Genomic DNA, 15,063 nt, shown 5'->3' with positions numbered 1-15,063 from the left:
GGAGTGGCCAGCCACGGGCGGCGGCGCTGAACTTTACATCGGGAGCCTGGGATTTCTCGCCGAGATCGCCAGTGGTGGAGCTCCATCCAGCGCGGCTTGTCGGCTTCGGAAGCCGTGGTCCCCGGTAAGGAGAAGGGACCCAGATATCTATTTTTTTTCTAACTTGAAATCTGCAATAAAAATTTGTGTATCCAATTATTTGGTTTCAAATATTCTATAGCAATAAGTGTCCATTGACTATATTTTGCAAATTTTACTTTTTGTGGTGCATGTGAAGACTGATTAAAAAATGAATTGATCCTTGATTGATAGATCCCCAGACTTGAAAAAATTGTCATTTTAATTATCCTGTTTCTTCATTTGTTACCATATGCTAATTTTTTAAGCAGTTCTTTCACTTGTATACTTCACTTAACTCTATCGTCAATTTTCTTGGCCCTGGTCTGTGAGTAGAAGTGGGGGCGGATCTGGACCACAACAGCTGTAAACTAAGGCTGAATTCGACGATTGTTTGCCTCCTTCTGCTGCTGTTGGAGGTGAGACGTTGCGTTGCGCCAGCGTCTTGGGCCTGTCCCACTATGGCCGTCAGTTACGTCACAGGCCATTGGTGTGCGAAGATTTTGTTCGCTACAAAAATTTCGGAGCCCCGCGCGATATCGCATACAACTCCATACCCCTCCGCGCTTCTCAGTGGGACTGACCCCACACGGCCATACGATGCCCGTGCGCCTCAACGCGTCCATGAGGTCACGTAATTTGCGTGCCAAGGACACGTAAGTGGGACATGCCCTTTCGGGTTGGTAACTGCATTCCATGATTGGAAAATACTAATGTTTTTGGAGAATTGAAGTTCTTTGCTCCATCCTTTTTGATGCCATGGTCGTCTTCTGGTTCTATTAGAAAAGATTTATTAAACTGGCCCGTTCTGGCTATAAATTTTTTTTTTTTTAATTAAACAATTGGTTGATGTTTTGGTGCTGTATTGCATGGCTTGTGGTTTCATTTGATGGCATTAATTTATTGAAAAAGACTGACATTTAAGGATTGCTTTGAAAAGGGTTAGGGGGCCTGTGAAGGGAGGAAATTAGTTAGCTCACTCTGCAGATTGTATGCCCATTGAGTTAATGTATTATGCGCACATTGTAACTCATTTTGTTCTGTTCACAGCATTACATATTGTTTAAGTGGGACAAAAAATAACAAGCTGTAATTGATGTATTGTTTTTTTTCAAATGAGACACACTGAGTGGTGCAGCATTACAGAACCTGAGGGTTTGGTCAGTATTGATACATCGTTTAATAAGGTTTGGTTTTATAAACTGTTTTATCGGAAAGTATAATTTTTTTCCAGTGGTCTAGAATACATTTTATTAGTGTTGACAATTTGTGCCAGACCCAGAAACTGAGTGGATTTACTTTTGTATCTCAAAGGAATGGTAAAGTTGAGCAATTAGTGCTTGTGTCTTGAAAGAATACTTGGGCTGTTTTTTGTGAGTAGATGAATAACCTGATCTCAAATGTACAACCGTGGTGTGGGTCATTTATACCGTGTGGTAAGAGTCGCCTATTATGATTGAAGCTCTTGAATAGAGTAATGTAGTTTAATGCAGTGTCCTAAAGATTGAATTGACATTCAAGAATACTTGGTGGAGGACGCAGTTCGTTAAACCTCCTGTAGGTGGAGGGTGACTGTGTACTGTGGCGTAATGAACAGTGATACATATCCTTAATTTATGCATAATCCAATAGGGAGTTGGATATTTTAGCCTTTACTATGTCCTGCTGTTCGAGGTAATTCAAAATAATTTAACCTTGTGGACGTCTTTATTCTTAATCTGTCTGCAATATATTCTACCATAGGTTTTATTCAGTCACTGGATGGGATTAAATCAGTACGAGGGAGTACGTGAGGTTGGCAAACTGCTAAATATATTTAGACAAATTGACTATCCCCTGTTTTATTATTACAATCTGGTAGCAGTAGTAGTGAAAGCACATTCTCCAATGGAAAGCCATTGAAGTACTATGAGTTTCATCTGCACATGGACAATTTGGGTTGAAAACCCTGGTTTCTGCACTTTACATTTCTAAGATGCTAACAAATGCAGTGCAGGTCAGTTTGGCCTTCTGCCAAGTGTTATCTACAGTTGTATTTATTAAAGGAGGAAAATAATGAAATAAACATCTGTAATAAAGATTCCTGCTGTGACCCATGTAAATTAGTAGGGCGGGGATTTTGTATGAGTGTACCGGTTTACCTGAAGGGATTTCAGCAAGACTTACCAGCAAGACTATTAACAATTAAAGGCAATCAAAGATAAGATGAATGACTGCTCGAGTGAGAGAGGGGATGAGTTTGTCTCAACTGTCCACCACATGTAATAGCTGCGTTCTGAGAGGACGGAAGACCATATATTTGTGTTTTCTGTGGGTACACGATCTGGTGGTTTATCTTCCAAAGAGGATGTATTCTGCCCATCACATCCTTGAGCCTGCCAGAGGAACAAACCTAATATTCCCATTAACTCTGGTTTTCCTTCCCCCTGCACTCCCATATGCACACGTTATTTTCTCTCAACTGCCCCTCCTAACTCAGGAATAGAATAAAGCCATTCAGCCCATCATGTCTACACAGTCACTCAATCATGGCTGATTGATCTAACCTTTCACACCCTTCCTAATCAATAACCTATCTCCACTAAAAAATACCAAAAGACGGACTCCACAGCTGTCTGTGGCAATGGATTCCACAGATTCACACCTCCTTTCTCAAGGTATGTTATTTCCCTCTGAGGCTTTGTCATCTAGTCCTAGACTCTCGCATTAGTGGAAACATTCTCACCCGCATTCATTCTATCAAGGCCTTTCATTATTTGTTAAGTTTCAATGAAATTCGTCCTTCCCCTTAAGCAAGTACAGGCCTTGAGCCGTCAACTTTTCACCATACGTTAACCCAGTCATCCCTGGGATTACTCATAAACCTGCCAATGCCAGCACATTCCTCCTCGATATGGGGCCCAAAACTGCCAACAATGCTGCAAAGGCGGTCTGATCGGTGCCCTATAAAGCCTCAGTATTATTTCACTGCTTTTATGTTCTCGTCATGTACATCACATTCCTTACCAATTCAACCTGCAAATGAACCATTTGGGAATCCAGCACTACCAAGTTCCTTTGCATCTTCGACTTCTGAATCCTCTTCCCATTTAGAAAATAGTTTACGCATTTATCCCCGCTACCAAAGTGAATGACCGCACACTTTGCTAAGCTGCAATCCATCTGCCACTTCTCTGCCCACTCTCACTTCCTGCTTAAACTTGCAGATTTCCCCTACATAGAAAATAGGTGCAGGAGTAGGCCATTCGGCCCTTCGAGCCTGCACCGCCATTCAATATGATCATGGCTGATCATCCAACTCAGTATCCTGTACCTGCCTTCTCTCCATACCCCCTGATCCCTTTAGCCACAAGGGCCACATCTAACTCCCTCTTCAATATAGCCAACAAACTGGCCTCAACTACCTTCTGTGGCAGAGAATTCCAGAGATTCACCACTCTCTGTGTGAAAAAATGTTTTCCTCATCTCGGTCCTAAAAGATTTCACCCTTATCCTTAAACTGTGACCCCCTTGTTCTGGACTTCCCCAACATCGGAAACAATCTTCCTGCATCTAGCCTGTCCAACCCCTTAAGAATTTTGTAAGTTTCTATAAGATCCCCCCTCAATCTTCTAAATTCTAGCGAGTACAAACCGAGTCTATCCAGTCTTTCTTCATATGAAAGTCCTGACATCCCAGGAATCAGTCTGGTGAACCTTCTCTGTACTCCCTCTATGGCAAGAATGTCTTTCCTCAGATTAGGAGACCAAAACTGTACGCAATACTCCAGGTGTGGTCTCACCAAGACCCTGTACAACTGCAGTAGAACCTCCCTGCTCCTATACTCAAATCCTTTTGCTATGAATGCTGACATACCATTCGCCTTCTTCACTGCCTGCTGCACCTGCATGCCTACTTTTAATGACTGATATACCATGACACCCAGGTCTCGGTGCATCTCCCCCTTTCCTAATCGGCCACCATTCAGATGATAGTCTACTTTCCTGTTTTTGCCACCAAGGTGGATAACCTCACATTTATCCACATTATACTGCATCTGCCATGCATTTGCCCACTCACCCAGCCTATCCAAGTCACCTTGTAGCCTCCTAGCATCCTCCTCACAACTAACACTGCCCCCCAGCTTCGTGTCATCCGCAAACTTGGAGATGTTGCATTCAATTCCCTCGTCCAAATCATTAATATATATCGTAAATAGCTGGGGTCCCAGCACTGAGCCTTGCGTTACCCCACTAGTCACCGCCTGCCATTGTGAAAAGGACCCGTTTAGTCCTACTCTTTGCTTCCTGTCTGCCAGCCAGTTCTCTATCCACATCAATACTGAACCCCCAATACCGTGTGCTTTAAGTTTGTATACTAATCTCTTATGTGGGACCTTGTCGAAAGCCTTCTGAAAGTCCAGATATAACACATCCACTGGTTCTCCCTTATCAATTCTACTAGTTACATCCTCGAACTACACTACCTTCCCCTCCACCAAACTTTGTATCAGCCGCAAACTTGGCCACAAAGCCATCAATTCCATCATCCGTATCTTTCTCCGTGTCAATCTTCAGTATAAATTAGTATCTGCAGTTGTTCTCGTGGAGCATGGCGCAAATGTGAAACTGCTGTTCAAATGCCAATTTAAATCCGAACCCGTGATTTTTGTCAACAAAAGATATTAAATAATATGAGGAAAAGGTAGAAATATGTTGCGTAATCAATTCACTTTAATCTCATTTGAAGGACACTGCGGAGGCTCGGTGCGCGTTCATAAGTGATAGGATCAGAATTAGGCCATTCGGTCCATCAAGTCTATGCCATTCAATCTGGTGACTGGTCTATCTTCCCTCTTAACCCCATTCTCCCGTCTTCTCCCCATAACCCCTGACACCCTATACTAATGAAGAATGTGTCTATCTCTGCTTTTAAAATATACATTGAATTGGCCTCCACAGCCTTCTGTGGCAATTAATTCCAAGACACCAGACAATTCCAAGACGTCAAGACACGATAGCAAGAGGAATGAAGCTGGAACTGGGAACTGGAGACAGTGGTAATAGTGGTAACATCCCCCAAGTGCTCACGCCCATTTCATAGTTTCGTGCCTGTGTGTGTACCCGTCCAATGATTTGGAGCTAAAATCACAAACGGAGATGAAAGGATTTGGCCAGCAGTAATACTGCAATCACACATCCAGGAGTAAAAAAACAAAATGCTGGAGGAACTCAGCGGGTCAGGTAGCATCTGTGGAGTGAATGGACAGACATTGTTTTGGATCGGGACACCGCTTGAGACCGATGGGTGGGGACAAGTTTAAGATGCATCAACCTCGTGAGTTACAGCAGCGATCCAGACGAGTTGCATCCTGTTATCGCGAAACACGGAACCATTGCCCTTTTAAATGCAAACTGGGCGGATTCTCACGATCTCCGTTAGCCGCCGGGCTAATGGGCGGCGCTAATAACTGCAGTTAGTTCATACTTTATTTTCCTTATTACAGTCTCCCCGCAGCCAGACGCGCAGTCTTGACATTCCCAGGGCTCACCCAGGGGCCAGGTGATATTAAAGAGAGCGGATGACGAGAAGGTGCTTTCGATGCCCATGGAAATGTCTGCACAGATATCTCCTGAGCTGAATCACCTGGAAATAAACTGACTGCTTTGAATCGATGCTTTGTTTGGAGCGCAGGATGAGTCTGAAACCTTCGCTCCGAAGTTTCCTAATTCTGGAGACGATCGGTGTGGTTTACCTCTTGCTTACCTCTGCACGCTGTGTGCCCACGGTCCACAAACCCCACACAGCACTAAAGAGCAACGACCAACTTAAAGAAACCGTGGTACGTACTCTCGCCAAGATTTATTCTAATTGTTTCTTTAAATCTGTTTCAAGCCATCATCTGGGGAAAAAAAGCGTAATTGCTGTTAAAGATAAAGTGAAAACACTCATTGTAAATATGGCTCTTTGAAAAACAATGCGAGCGGTTCTCTTGATTCGTCAGTGCGGAAACAATCCTCTGTAGAACTTTATGCAATAACAAGGAACGGCAGATGCTGGTTTATACCAAAGATAGACACAAAATGTTGCATCAACTCAGCGGGTTAGGCGGAATCTGGAGAAAATGGATAGGTGACATGAAGGAACCAAAAAGGATCCCGACTCGATGTTCTCCATAGATGCTGCCTGACCCGCTGAGTTACTCCAGCATTTTGTACCTTCTATCGGCAGACCTTTTTAGTGTTTTGTCCCAGTGTAAACGCTACATGCCCACTGTTCAGGTCAGCAACACTCCACTAGGCTGCAGAACTGATTGTACGCTCGGCTTGTGCCAGTTCAGGCTGGCGTTGCTACGCGATTTAGGTTATTTGGACTATTTAGATTATCTAAGTTATTTGGCGACATACGCACTCGCGCTTCCTTAATGTGGGAGACAGCGATTCATTGAGGATCCGTTTTATCCAGGGACGGTATCAATGCCATTGGCCAATAATTCCTTACTTGGTAATACCAGCTCCATTGAATCCTGGAGCGGTGAATTATTTATCTTTCATGACGCTCTAACCCAGCACATTTCAAATATCTCACCATTTTTGTACGTGGGTCTGTAGGAATGATCAGTTCAGTGAGGTTTTCACATTTACTTTGCGCACGGAAGGCGGGGTGTGGAGCATCTGCACATCGTGCTGGGTAAAGGGCAGAATGAAACGGCAGAAACAACGCACGAAGAGGGCGGCCATTCAGCCCATCACACTCCTGGCCGCTCTTTGAAGAAGCAAGCTCACTTTCGTCCGCAGATGTATGTCATTCACGGCGTCTATCCTGTAGTGACATTTAGGCCAGAGTCGTTCGTCCGTCTGCACAGAGGAAGTGTACGGTGAGGGTGTGTGTCGCCACGCCTAGTCTGGACGTTGGAGGAGCCCATCCCTACCTTCATATGAAGAAAGACTGGATAAACTCGGCTTGTACTCGCTAGAATTTAGAAGATTGAGGGGGGATCTTATAGAAACTTACAAAATTCTTAAGGGGTTGGACAGGCTAGATGCAGGAAGATTGTTCCCGATGTTGGGGAAGTCCAGAACAAGGGGCCACAGATTAAGGAAAACGGGGAAGCCTTTTACGACCGAGATGAGAAAAACATTTTTTACGCAGTGAATCTCTGGAATTCTCTGCCACAGAAGGTAGTTGAGGCCAGTTCATTGGCTATATTTAAGAGGGAGTTAGATGTGGCCCTTGTGGCTAAAGGGATCAGGGGGTATGGCGAGAAGGCAGGTAGAGGATACTGAGTTGGATGATCAGCCATGATCATATTGAATGGAAGGGCCGAATGGCCTACTCCTGCACCTATTTTCTATGTTTCTTCAGCCCACGACGTGGGCACCCGGTCCATTCTCACAGCGCTCGGCTCCAAGTGACAGCGAGTCGCTGTGAGTCACCCAGGTGCCCGGGTATAACCCACGGGCGAGGCTGCTCTTTAAATCTGAAATGATCGTTCATATTCCCACCCAGATTCCCATCCCTACTCTCCCCTCCATAACAGTGATTCAGGCAGCGAGCCGAAAGATTCCAGTGCAGAGCTGTCCGAATCCACACACTGGTCTGTATTATAATAACCTTCCGTGGGACAAGTCACTTCTCCCTGAGATTTAAGGAATGTCTGATAGTCCAAAAGACTCAGTCATGAAATCAGGTATAGTTATCTAATCATAATCAACGTGAAGACGCTTGTAACTAACTATCTGTGCATCCCTGTTTGGCGGAGTCAGCGCGCTTGGTATATGTAGCGGTATTTTTACGAAAGGTGAATTTTATATTTGGTATAGAAGGCCCAGGGGGAAACTCGGTCGGGAAATAATGGGTAACCGGGCCAAGTGAGTGGGCAGCTAAAAGAAAAGTGGCCGAGGGGGACCTGAAACGTTCACCCCGTTTCTCCCCGACTGACCTGTGACTGTTTTCCAACGTGTTCTGTTTTTATTTCACATTTCCAGCATCTGCAGTTTCTTGATTTTCATTTACTGTATAATTTATACTCTACTAAACCAAATGGTGAACAATGAAAATGTTTTTTCATTGTTCGTGTTCTGACGGGCAAAAAAAATGGCTTATTGCACGCTCATTTAGCACGACAATTCTTCCCCACCAGTGCTCTATGTTGGATTTCGACCGACACATCGACAATTGTACCTACCCTCCCCCCTCTAAAACCCTGACAGATGCTGCTTGACTTGTTGAGATCCTCCAGCAGATTTCTTGTTGCTCCAGGTCTCTCTTCCCGATCTGTCTGAGATTCATTATCCCTAGGGTAAGGGTCTTCGAACTGAAGCGTGAGCTCGGTTTCCCTCCCATACACGCGACTTGAATTTTGAGTATTTCCAGTTATGTGTTTTAATTTTGAACGGGACCTCGCTGGGGTTAAGGCACCCAAGAGAGACCGCACTGTGGCTGAGGGAACGCATGCAAGAGGCAGTGAGAAAACCATATAGGGAAAGTAGTCGTTCGTTCAAAAAAAATTTCCTGCAATAAATCCATGTGATACTATCCCCAACATCGCAGCAATCTTCTGAAGGGGGGAACGCGCCAGGAATGCCCGTGGTTTCCATAAAATGGCTAGACGGGTTGTGTTGCCTATAGGTGTGGCTACCTGCAATCACAGCTGACTAAATCATCCACACCTTGCACACCCTCAGCTCTCGCCCACTTCTTGCTACCAGCTGAGTAATTGTGGTTTATGGGTTTGGCCCGGCAATAAGTTTATACTCATGGGCCATGTCCCAACCCTCACACCGCGGCGTTTCCATTCATGCCTCGTTTTTTTTCTTGGGGAATGGTCTACACTGGAGACAGAGGGGGTGCTGTGGATCGAGGAGCCACATCTATTCACCGTGACAACAGGGCTCATGTCAACAAATCTCGCAACCCACCTTGGAAATCGAGTTTCACTGTATCTTAGTTGGTACACGTTCTTATTAAATTTGAAACCTTTTTGAGATGCCGCGAACCAAGCTGAAGGGCTGCTCGCCTTTCAAATGACACACCTGCCCCAGTATTGCCACAAACCTTTGGTCAGATTACTGTCCCTCAGCCATGCAGGGGAAGCAGGAACTGATTTTAGCAGCAGGAGGAACTGAGCAGCAGGAATTGGCCCATTCACCCGTCGCTCGATACTTGGGGCGGGTTTATGTGTAACGACGACGATGTCAGCAACACGTGGGAAGATTTTCCACCTTAATGGCATCTTTCATGTGACAGGGAAAACTAATCCACTATTCCCATTTTATTCTCTCCACATTCTCATTAACTCCCCCAGATTCTGCCACTCACCTATGGACTAGGGGCTATTTACTGGGCCAATTAGCCCAACAAACCACGTATCTTTCGGATGTGGGAAGAGACTTTACTTACTTACTGCCTATTATGCCTCCTGGCATGTAAGGCAGCAACAAAGGTCCTCCACTCCTGTGTGTTCTGGGCTAGCGCCTGGACACTATCCCAGGTCAGGTCCATTGTTTTCATTTCCTCCTCTACAGTTCCACGCCAGTTGGATTTGTGTCTCCATAATTTCCTTTTTTTCCTCCCTCTTGGGAAGAGACACATGGGGGTTTTAAGGAGAACACGCACACTCCACATGGTGAACACGGGAGGTCAGGTTTGAATCCGGATCACTTGAGTTATGAGGAAGCAGCTCCACTAGCTGAGCTATGTGCCAACCTTTGTATTTGTCCATCACAGATTATCAGTTGGTTGCATTACCGTGGGAGTGGAACCCAATTAGTGAACACAAAGCTTCCCAAAGTGGCTGCAGGACCCCTTGCCTGCGGAGATGTGAGGGCTGGTTCCTGGCTCACCCTGTGGTCACGTCACCGCACGAGTTGTAACTCAGCTTCCCCAGGCCCAGTGTCTGTGGAAGGCAAGGTGTCAGGCCCAAGAGCTTGCCTGACACCTTGGCTGCCCCTGAGCTGTGGCCTGCCCTGGCCCTGCCTGGGTTCAGGTTGGCCATGGAGCACACTCTGGTGGATGATCTCAAGGTGTCCCAGACAGTGGAGATTGTCAGCATCTAGCATGGCCTTCGAGGACTGCAGGTCAGTGCTCATGGATCTTGTTGTGGAAACAAAACTGCTTTACAAAAAAAAATTGCAAAGTGCTGGAGTAACTCAATAGGTCAGGCAGCCTCCTTGGAGAACATGGATAGGTGAAAAATTCGGACCCAAAACGTGACCTAATCATGTTCTCCTACGGATCTTGTTGTTGGCCACCCCTTGGCCCAGAGTAAATTTTTTCACAGGCACTGAAGATGAAGCTGCTCAGTATCTGCACCTGTTTGCAGAACATCACCTCTTCTTCTTCTTGCGTATGGCGTGCACAGCCTAAAGTTGTAGGACAACTTGTTCTCATTTGATTGTGCACGCCAGGTTGATTGCATTCGTCGAAACAGGGCGGACCACGTGAAGGTTTCAATCTTCCACCCCAAGAACATCACCCAGTTCTCAGTATTGAGTTGAAAACCAGATAAAGCAAAATAAGATAGCTGATATCCCTGGCACTGCTTTCACTGGCCTTCAGGAACAGTAGGGATAGTGTTTGGCCATTGAGGGCTTTGGGGAAAAGAACTGGTTCTGTTTGGCATGTTCTGAAATGTTTCCTGGCGGATTGCTATTAACAGTCAATTTGTACTGAAAAGCCATCAGCTGACAGTGCACAGCCCATTGCTTCTGAAGGGAAGTACTCCCACTACCGAGGGAAGCTGAACAAGGCTTGTGGTTTTGGTGGCTAGGAGGGCCAGCCCTGGGCAGAGTGCATTTTAAGTGCCTTTTTCCTGCACTCTTAGGAATCTCAGCTGCATCTTGAGGTGGAGCTGCAAATATATTTGCGACTACAGACCTGCCCCTCTAACTCAGCATCTCACTCTGTGCACACTGCTCGTTTTTAGCCTTTGCACTACATACCAGGATCTGTTGGCCATCCCAAAATGTGCTTTAAGAAGCAGGGATGTTACCGTTGAACTGTTGCAGTGTGATCCTTTGTCGGGTTTAAGTGGCAGCTAGATAGACCTTGTCAATGGCCTATTATAAATGACGCATCAGACTGTGATCCAGGATCAATTGAAGGTGCCCAAATGGCAAATGTCAACGCAAAAGAGTATTGACAATAATCCAGATTCATGTCACTTTTTTTTTAGTAACACCTGTTTATCTAAACTGAATTTAAATTCCCTCATGTAATAGGAAGGAACTGCAGATACTGGTTTATACCAAGATAGACACAAAGTGCTGGAGTAACTCAATGAGTCAGGCAACATCTCTGGAGAAAAACGATAGGTGTCATTTCAGGTCAGGACCCTTCCTCAGACTTCAAAACCCAATTCCCTCATAGTGGGTTTAGACCACATTGGTGTGTTAATCTGGGTGTATGCTCATGCACTAAATAAGACGTGGAGCCACAGATGCTTTTTGGGCAGTTCCTATTAAATATCAAGGCGATATAAGCAGGTTGTAAGATATTTACCACCTGCCACAGCTTTGTTAGAGACTAACATGCAGAGGGACCATGGATTATGATGGAAGAAAGAACAGAGTACTGAATTTGGATGATGTACCATCGAATAATATGGCAATCCTAAAGGGCTGAATGGCCTCCTGCTCCTATTTTCTATGTGCATGAGCGGCAGTGTGAATCAATGCTACTCTCAAAGCAAAAGGGTACAAACTGCTGGGGTAACTCAGTGAGTCAGGCAGCATCTCTGGAGGACATGGATAGGTGATGTTTTGGGTCTCGACCTGAAATGTTACCTATCCATGTTTCCAGCGATGCTAACTGACCCACTGAGTTACTTCAGCATTTTATGTCCTTTTGTGTAAACCAGGATTTGAAGTTCCTTGTTTCTCCTCTCCTTGAGATACTCTCAAAGCAGTTGAACTTCCAATGGCTCTCTCTCTCTCTCTCGCTGCTGCCAGTCATTGCTAACCTCACCACCAGGGGGTAGTGCTGAGGTCACTACACTGTCACTTGCTGCACAGCAGGCAGATGACACTTAACTCTTTAAACACTGATTTTTCGACCCGTAATGATTCCAAGATGCAAACTGGTGATGTGAATTTTTGAAATTATATTTTCATTTCAAACAAACAGGTGAACAAATTCCACTTTGGTAATGCCGGCAGAAATTGAATATTTGCAGTTAATGCGAGTTAATGGCTGTGCTTTGATTTAGCAACGTTTACTGCAATGTGACGCTCTCTGAGGCTCCAAAATCTTTGCAGAACTGCAAAGGACAATGATTACCAAACATTCACATTGATTCAGCTGTGGAATACTGTCAAAGGATACAGCGGGATATAGGTCACTTACAGATATGTGTGGAGACACGGCATTTGGAATTTGATCTCAGCAAGTTTGAGGTGTTGCACTTTGGTAGGTTGAATGCAAGGGGAAAGTATACAATTAATGGTAAGACCCTTGACAGGGATCTTGGGGTCCAAGTCCATAGCCGAGAGGGCAACACAAGTAGAGAGGGTGGTAAAGAAGGTGTATGGTATGCTTGCCTTCTTTAGTTGGGGTATTGAGTATAAATTCAGGAAGACATGTTCCAGGTTTATAAAACATTAATTTCCACATTTGGAGTATTATGTGCAGTTCTAGTTACCCCATTACAGGAAGGATGTGCAGGCTTTGGTGAGGGTACAGAAGAGGTTTACCAGAATGCTGCCTGAATTAGAGGGTATTAACTATAAAGAGAGATTGGACAAACTTGGATCGTTGTTCTCTGAAGAGTTGGAGGTTGAGGAGAGACCTGATAGAAATATATAAAATTATGAGAGGCATCGATAGACAGCCGGAACTTTTTTACCAGGGAAGAAATATCAAAGATTAGAGAGCGTACCTTTACAGTGAAAGTGAAAAATGTTAAAGGAGATATAAGGGGGAAGTTTTTTATACAAAGAGTGGCAGATTCCTGGAATGCGTAGCTAGGGGAGGTGGTGGAAGCAGATACGATTGTGGTATCTAAAAGGCTTTTGAATAGGCACATGGATATGCAGGGGATGGAGGGATATGGATCATGTGATGTCTGTGATGTCTTTGCAATCAATGTATCAGAAACTCGTGCATGAGCCTCGTGACTGAGGTCAAGTGACCTTCAAGATAAAAGGCAATGATTGCAGAATAAACGTGCTCTTGCTCTGGAACACAAACCCGGTGTGGACCTGTCCTTTGTGCTAGTCACAACTGAGCCTTACCTCGGACGAGAATACATTACAGATCACATGCAGGCAGAAATTAGTTTAACATGGCATCATGTTCAGCAGACATTGTGGGCTGAAGGGCCTATCCTGAGCTGTACCCATGTGGTATAAAACATGGGTACAGAATCACCGCAGAAAGAAGCTGTGTTTTGATTTGCCCAATGCTGAAATTAAAGAGTTACATTAGGAGTTGCAATAGCTTCAAGTATCAATAATGCTTATTTGTCATATGCACTGGATAGGAACTGGAGAAACTGTAAATATCCTGCATGCTGCAGCTTTACGGGCACCAGAACAACACAACAACAAATAAATACACAATAAATTGTCAGTTAATCTATGTCAACCAGACCATGAAAGTACAAAAACTAAAACTATGTAGAGTAACCAAAGTAATGCAAAGTCCACGGTGGTTCAGTGCTGATGTAGGGTTGTGCAGGATAGTTCAAGAACTTGATGGAATAAACTGTTCTTGAACTTGGAGGTAATGATTCAAAGAGTCTTGTACCTTCTTCCTGATGGTTGTGGTGCGATGAGAGGGTGGCCAGAGGGATATAGGTCTTTGATGATATTAGGTGCCTTCTTGAGAAAGCGTTTGCAGTTGATCCCTTTGATGGTGCGGAGGTTATAACCCACAATGGATTGGGCAATGTCCACCACTCTCTGGCGCCACCTTCATTTGCAAACTTTCAAATGACTAAAACAGCCTGTGATGCATCAAGTCAGTGTGCTCTCCACCATATATCAAACTGTAGAAGATTTTAGTTTTTTAGTGTTAAAGATACAGCGCAGAAACAGTCCCTTCGAGTACGCGCCGACCAGCGATCCCCGCACATTAACACTGTCCTACGCACACTAGGGTCAATTTACAATTACACCAAGTCTTTAGAGTGTGGGAGGAAACCGAAGATCTCGGAGAAAACCCAGGTGGTCACGGGGAGAACGTACAAACTCTGTACAGACAGCACCCGTAGTCGGGATCGAACCTGGGTCTCTGGCGCTGTAAGGCAGCAACTCTACCGTTGCGCCATCGTGCCACCCTTCGATCGAGTTTTCTGAGGATGTATTGTGAGGAAGTTGGTGAGCGTTTGTTTGCTGATTGCATCAACATACTGGATCCTGGACAGATCATCGGAGATACGTACGCCCAGGAATTTGAAGCTGTTGACTCTCTCCCCTGCCATCCCACCAATGTTTGTATGTGGACCATTTGTATGACTTTGGAGAAATATATTTTTAAACAGCATTCTACCATGACATAATAAGAAGGAACTGCAGAAGTTGTTTTATAACAAAAATAGACACAAAATGTGAGAGTAAATCAGCGGGTTATTGGTGCTGCCTGACCCGCTGAGTTACCCCATCATTCTGTGTCTATCCTAACATGATGCTTCAGTAGCTTTTGGAACCTCAGCTGTGGTTAGTTTTTCACCCGAACAAACTTGGCAAAGTCTTTGCACTAATTGGGATTGGAACTTGTGTTTTAAAGAAAAATTCCAACCATGAAGGATGAGTGGAAAAAACTATGAGGCAGTGATTTAAGTGATAAGTCGGCTGTTGTCTAAAACTGAAACATAAGTCTGAAAATAAGAGGTCATAATCTAGTTCAGAGACTTTCAATACTATTGGAAAGGTTAAGCAAATGTTAAGATTTCATACATGATGTTTTTTGAACTTTTGTTTACTGAGAACCCATTAATCTTCGAGATTATCTCCTTATACGATCTTT

General features: G+C 44.6%; 1 protein-coding gene across 1 annotated transcript in view; it reads left to right on the top strand.

The window, feature by feature from the left end:
• Positions 1-5,658: 5,658 nt before the first annotated feature.
• Positions 5,659-15,063, top strand: part of mmp28 (matrix metallopeptidase 28) — a 62,143-nt gene continuing 52,738 nt past the window's right edge. Inside the window, exon 1 of the mRNA XM_033045975.1 lies at positions 5,659-5,938. Within this exon, the coding sequence (XP_032901866.1) occupies positions 5,771-5,938 (168 nt within the window). The 5' untranslated portion in view covers positions 5,659-5,770. The remainder of the gene's footprint in view (positions 5,939-15,063) is intronic.

Source organism: Amblyraja radiata, chromosome 28, assembly GCF_010909765.2.
Source record: "Amblyraja radiata isolate CabotCenter1 chromosome 28, sAmbRad1.1.pri, whole genome shotgun sequence".
Classification (NCBI taxonomy): domain Eukaryota; kingdom Metazoa; phylum Chordata; class Chondrichthyes; order Rajiformes; family Rajidae; genus Amblyraja; species Amblyraja radiata.
The sequence above is the reverse complement of the archived record's forward strand: the minus strand, read 5'-3'. Positions and strand labels throughout refer to the sequence as shown.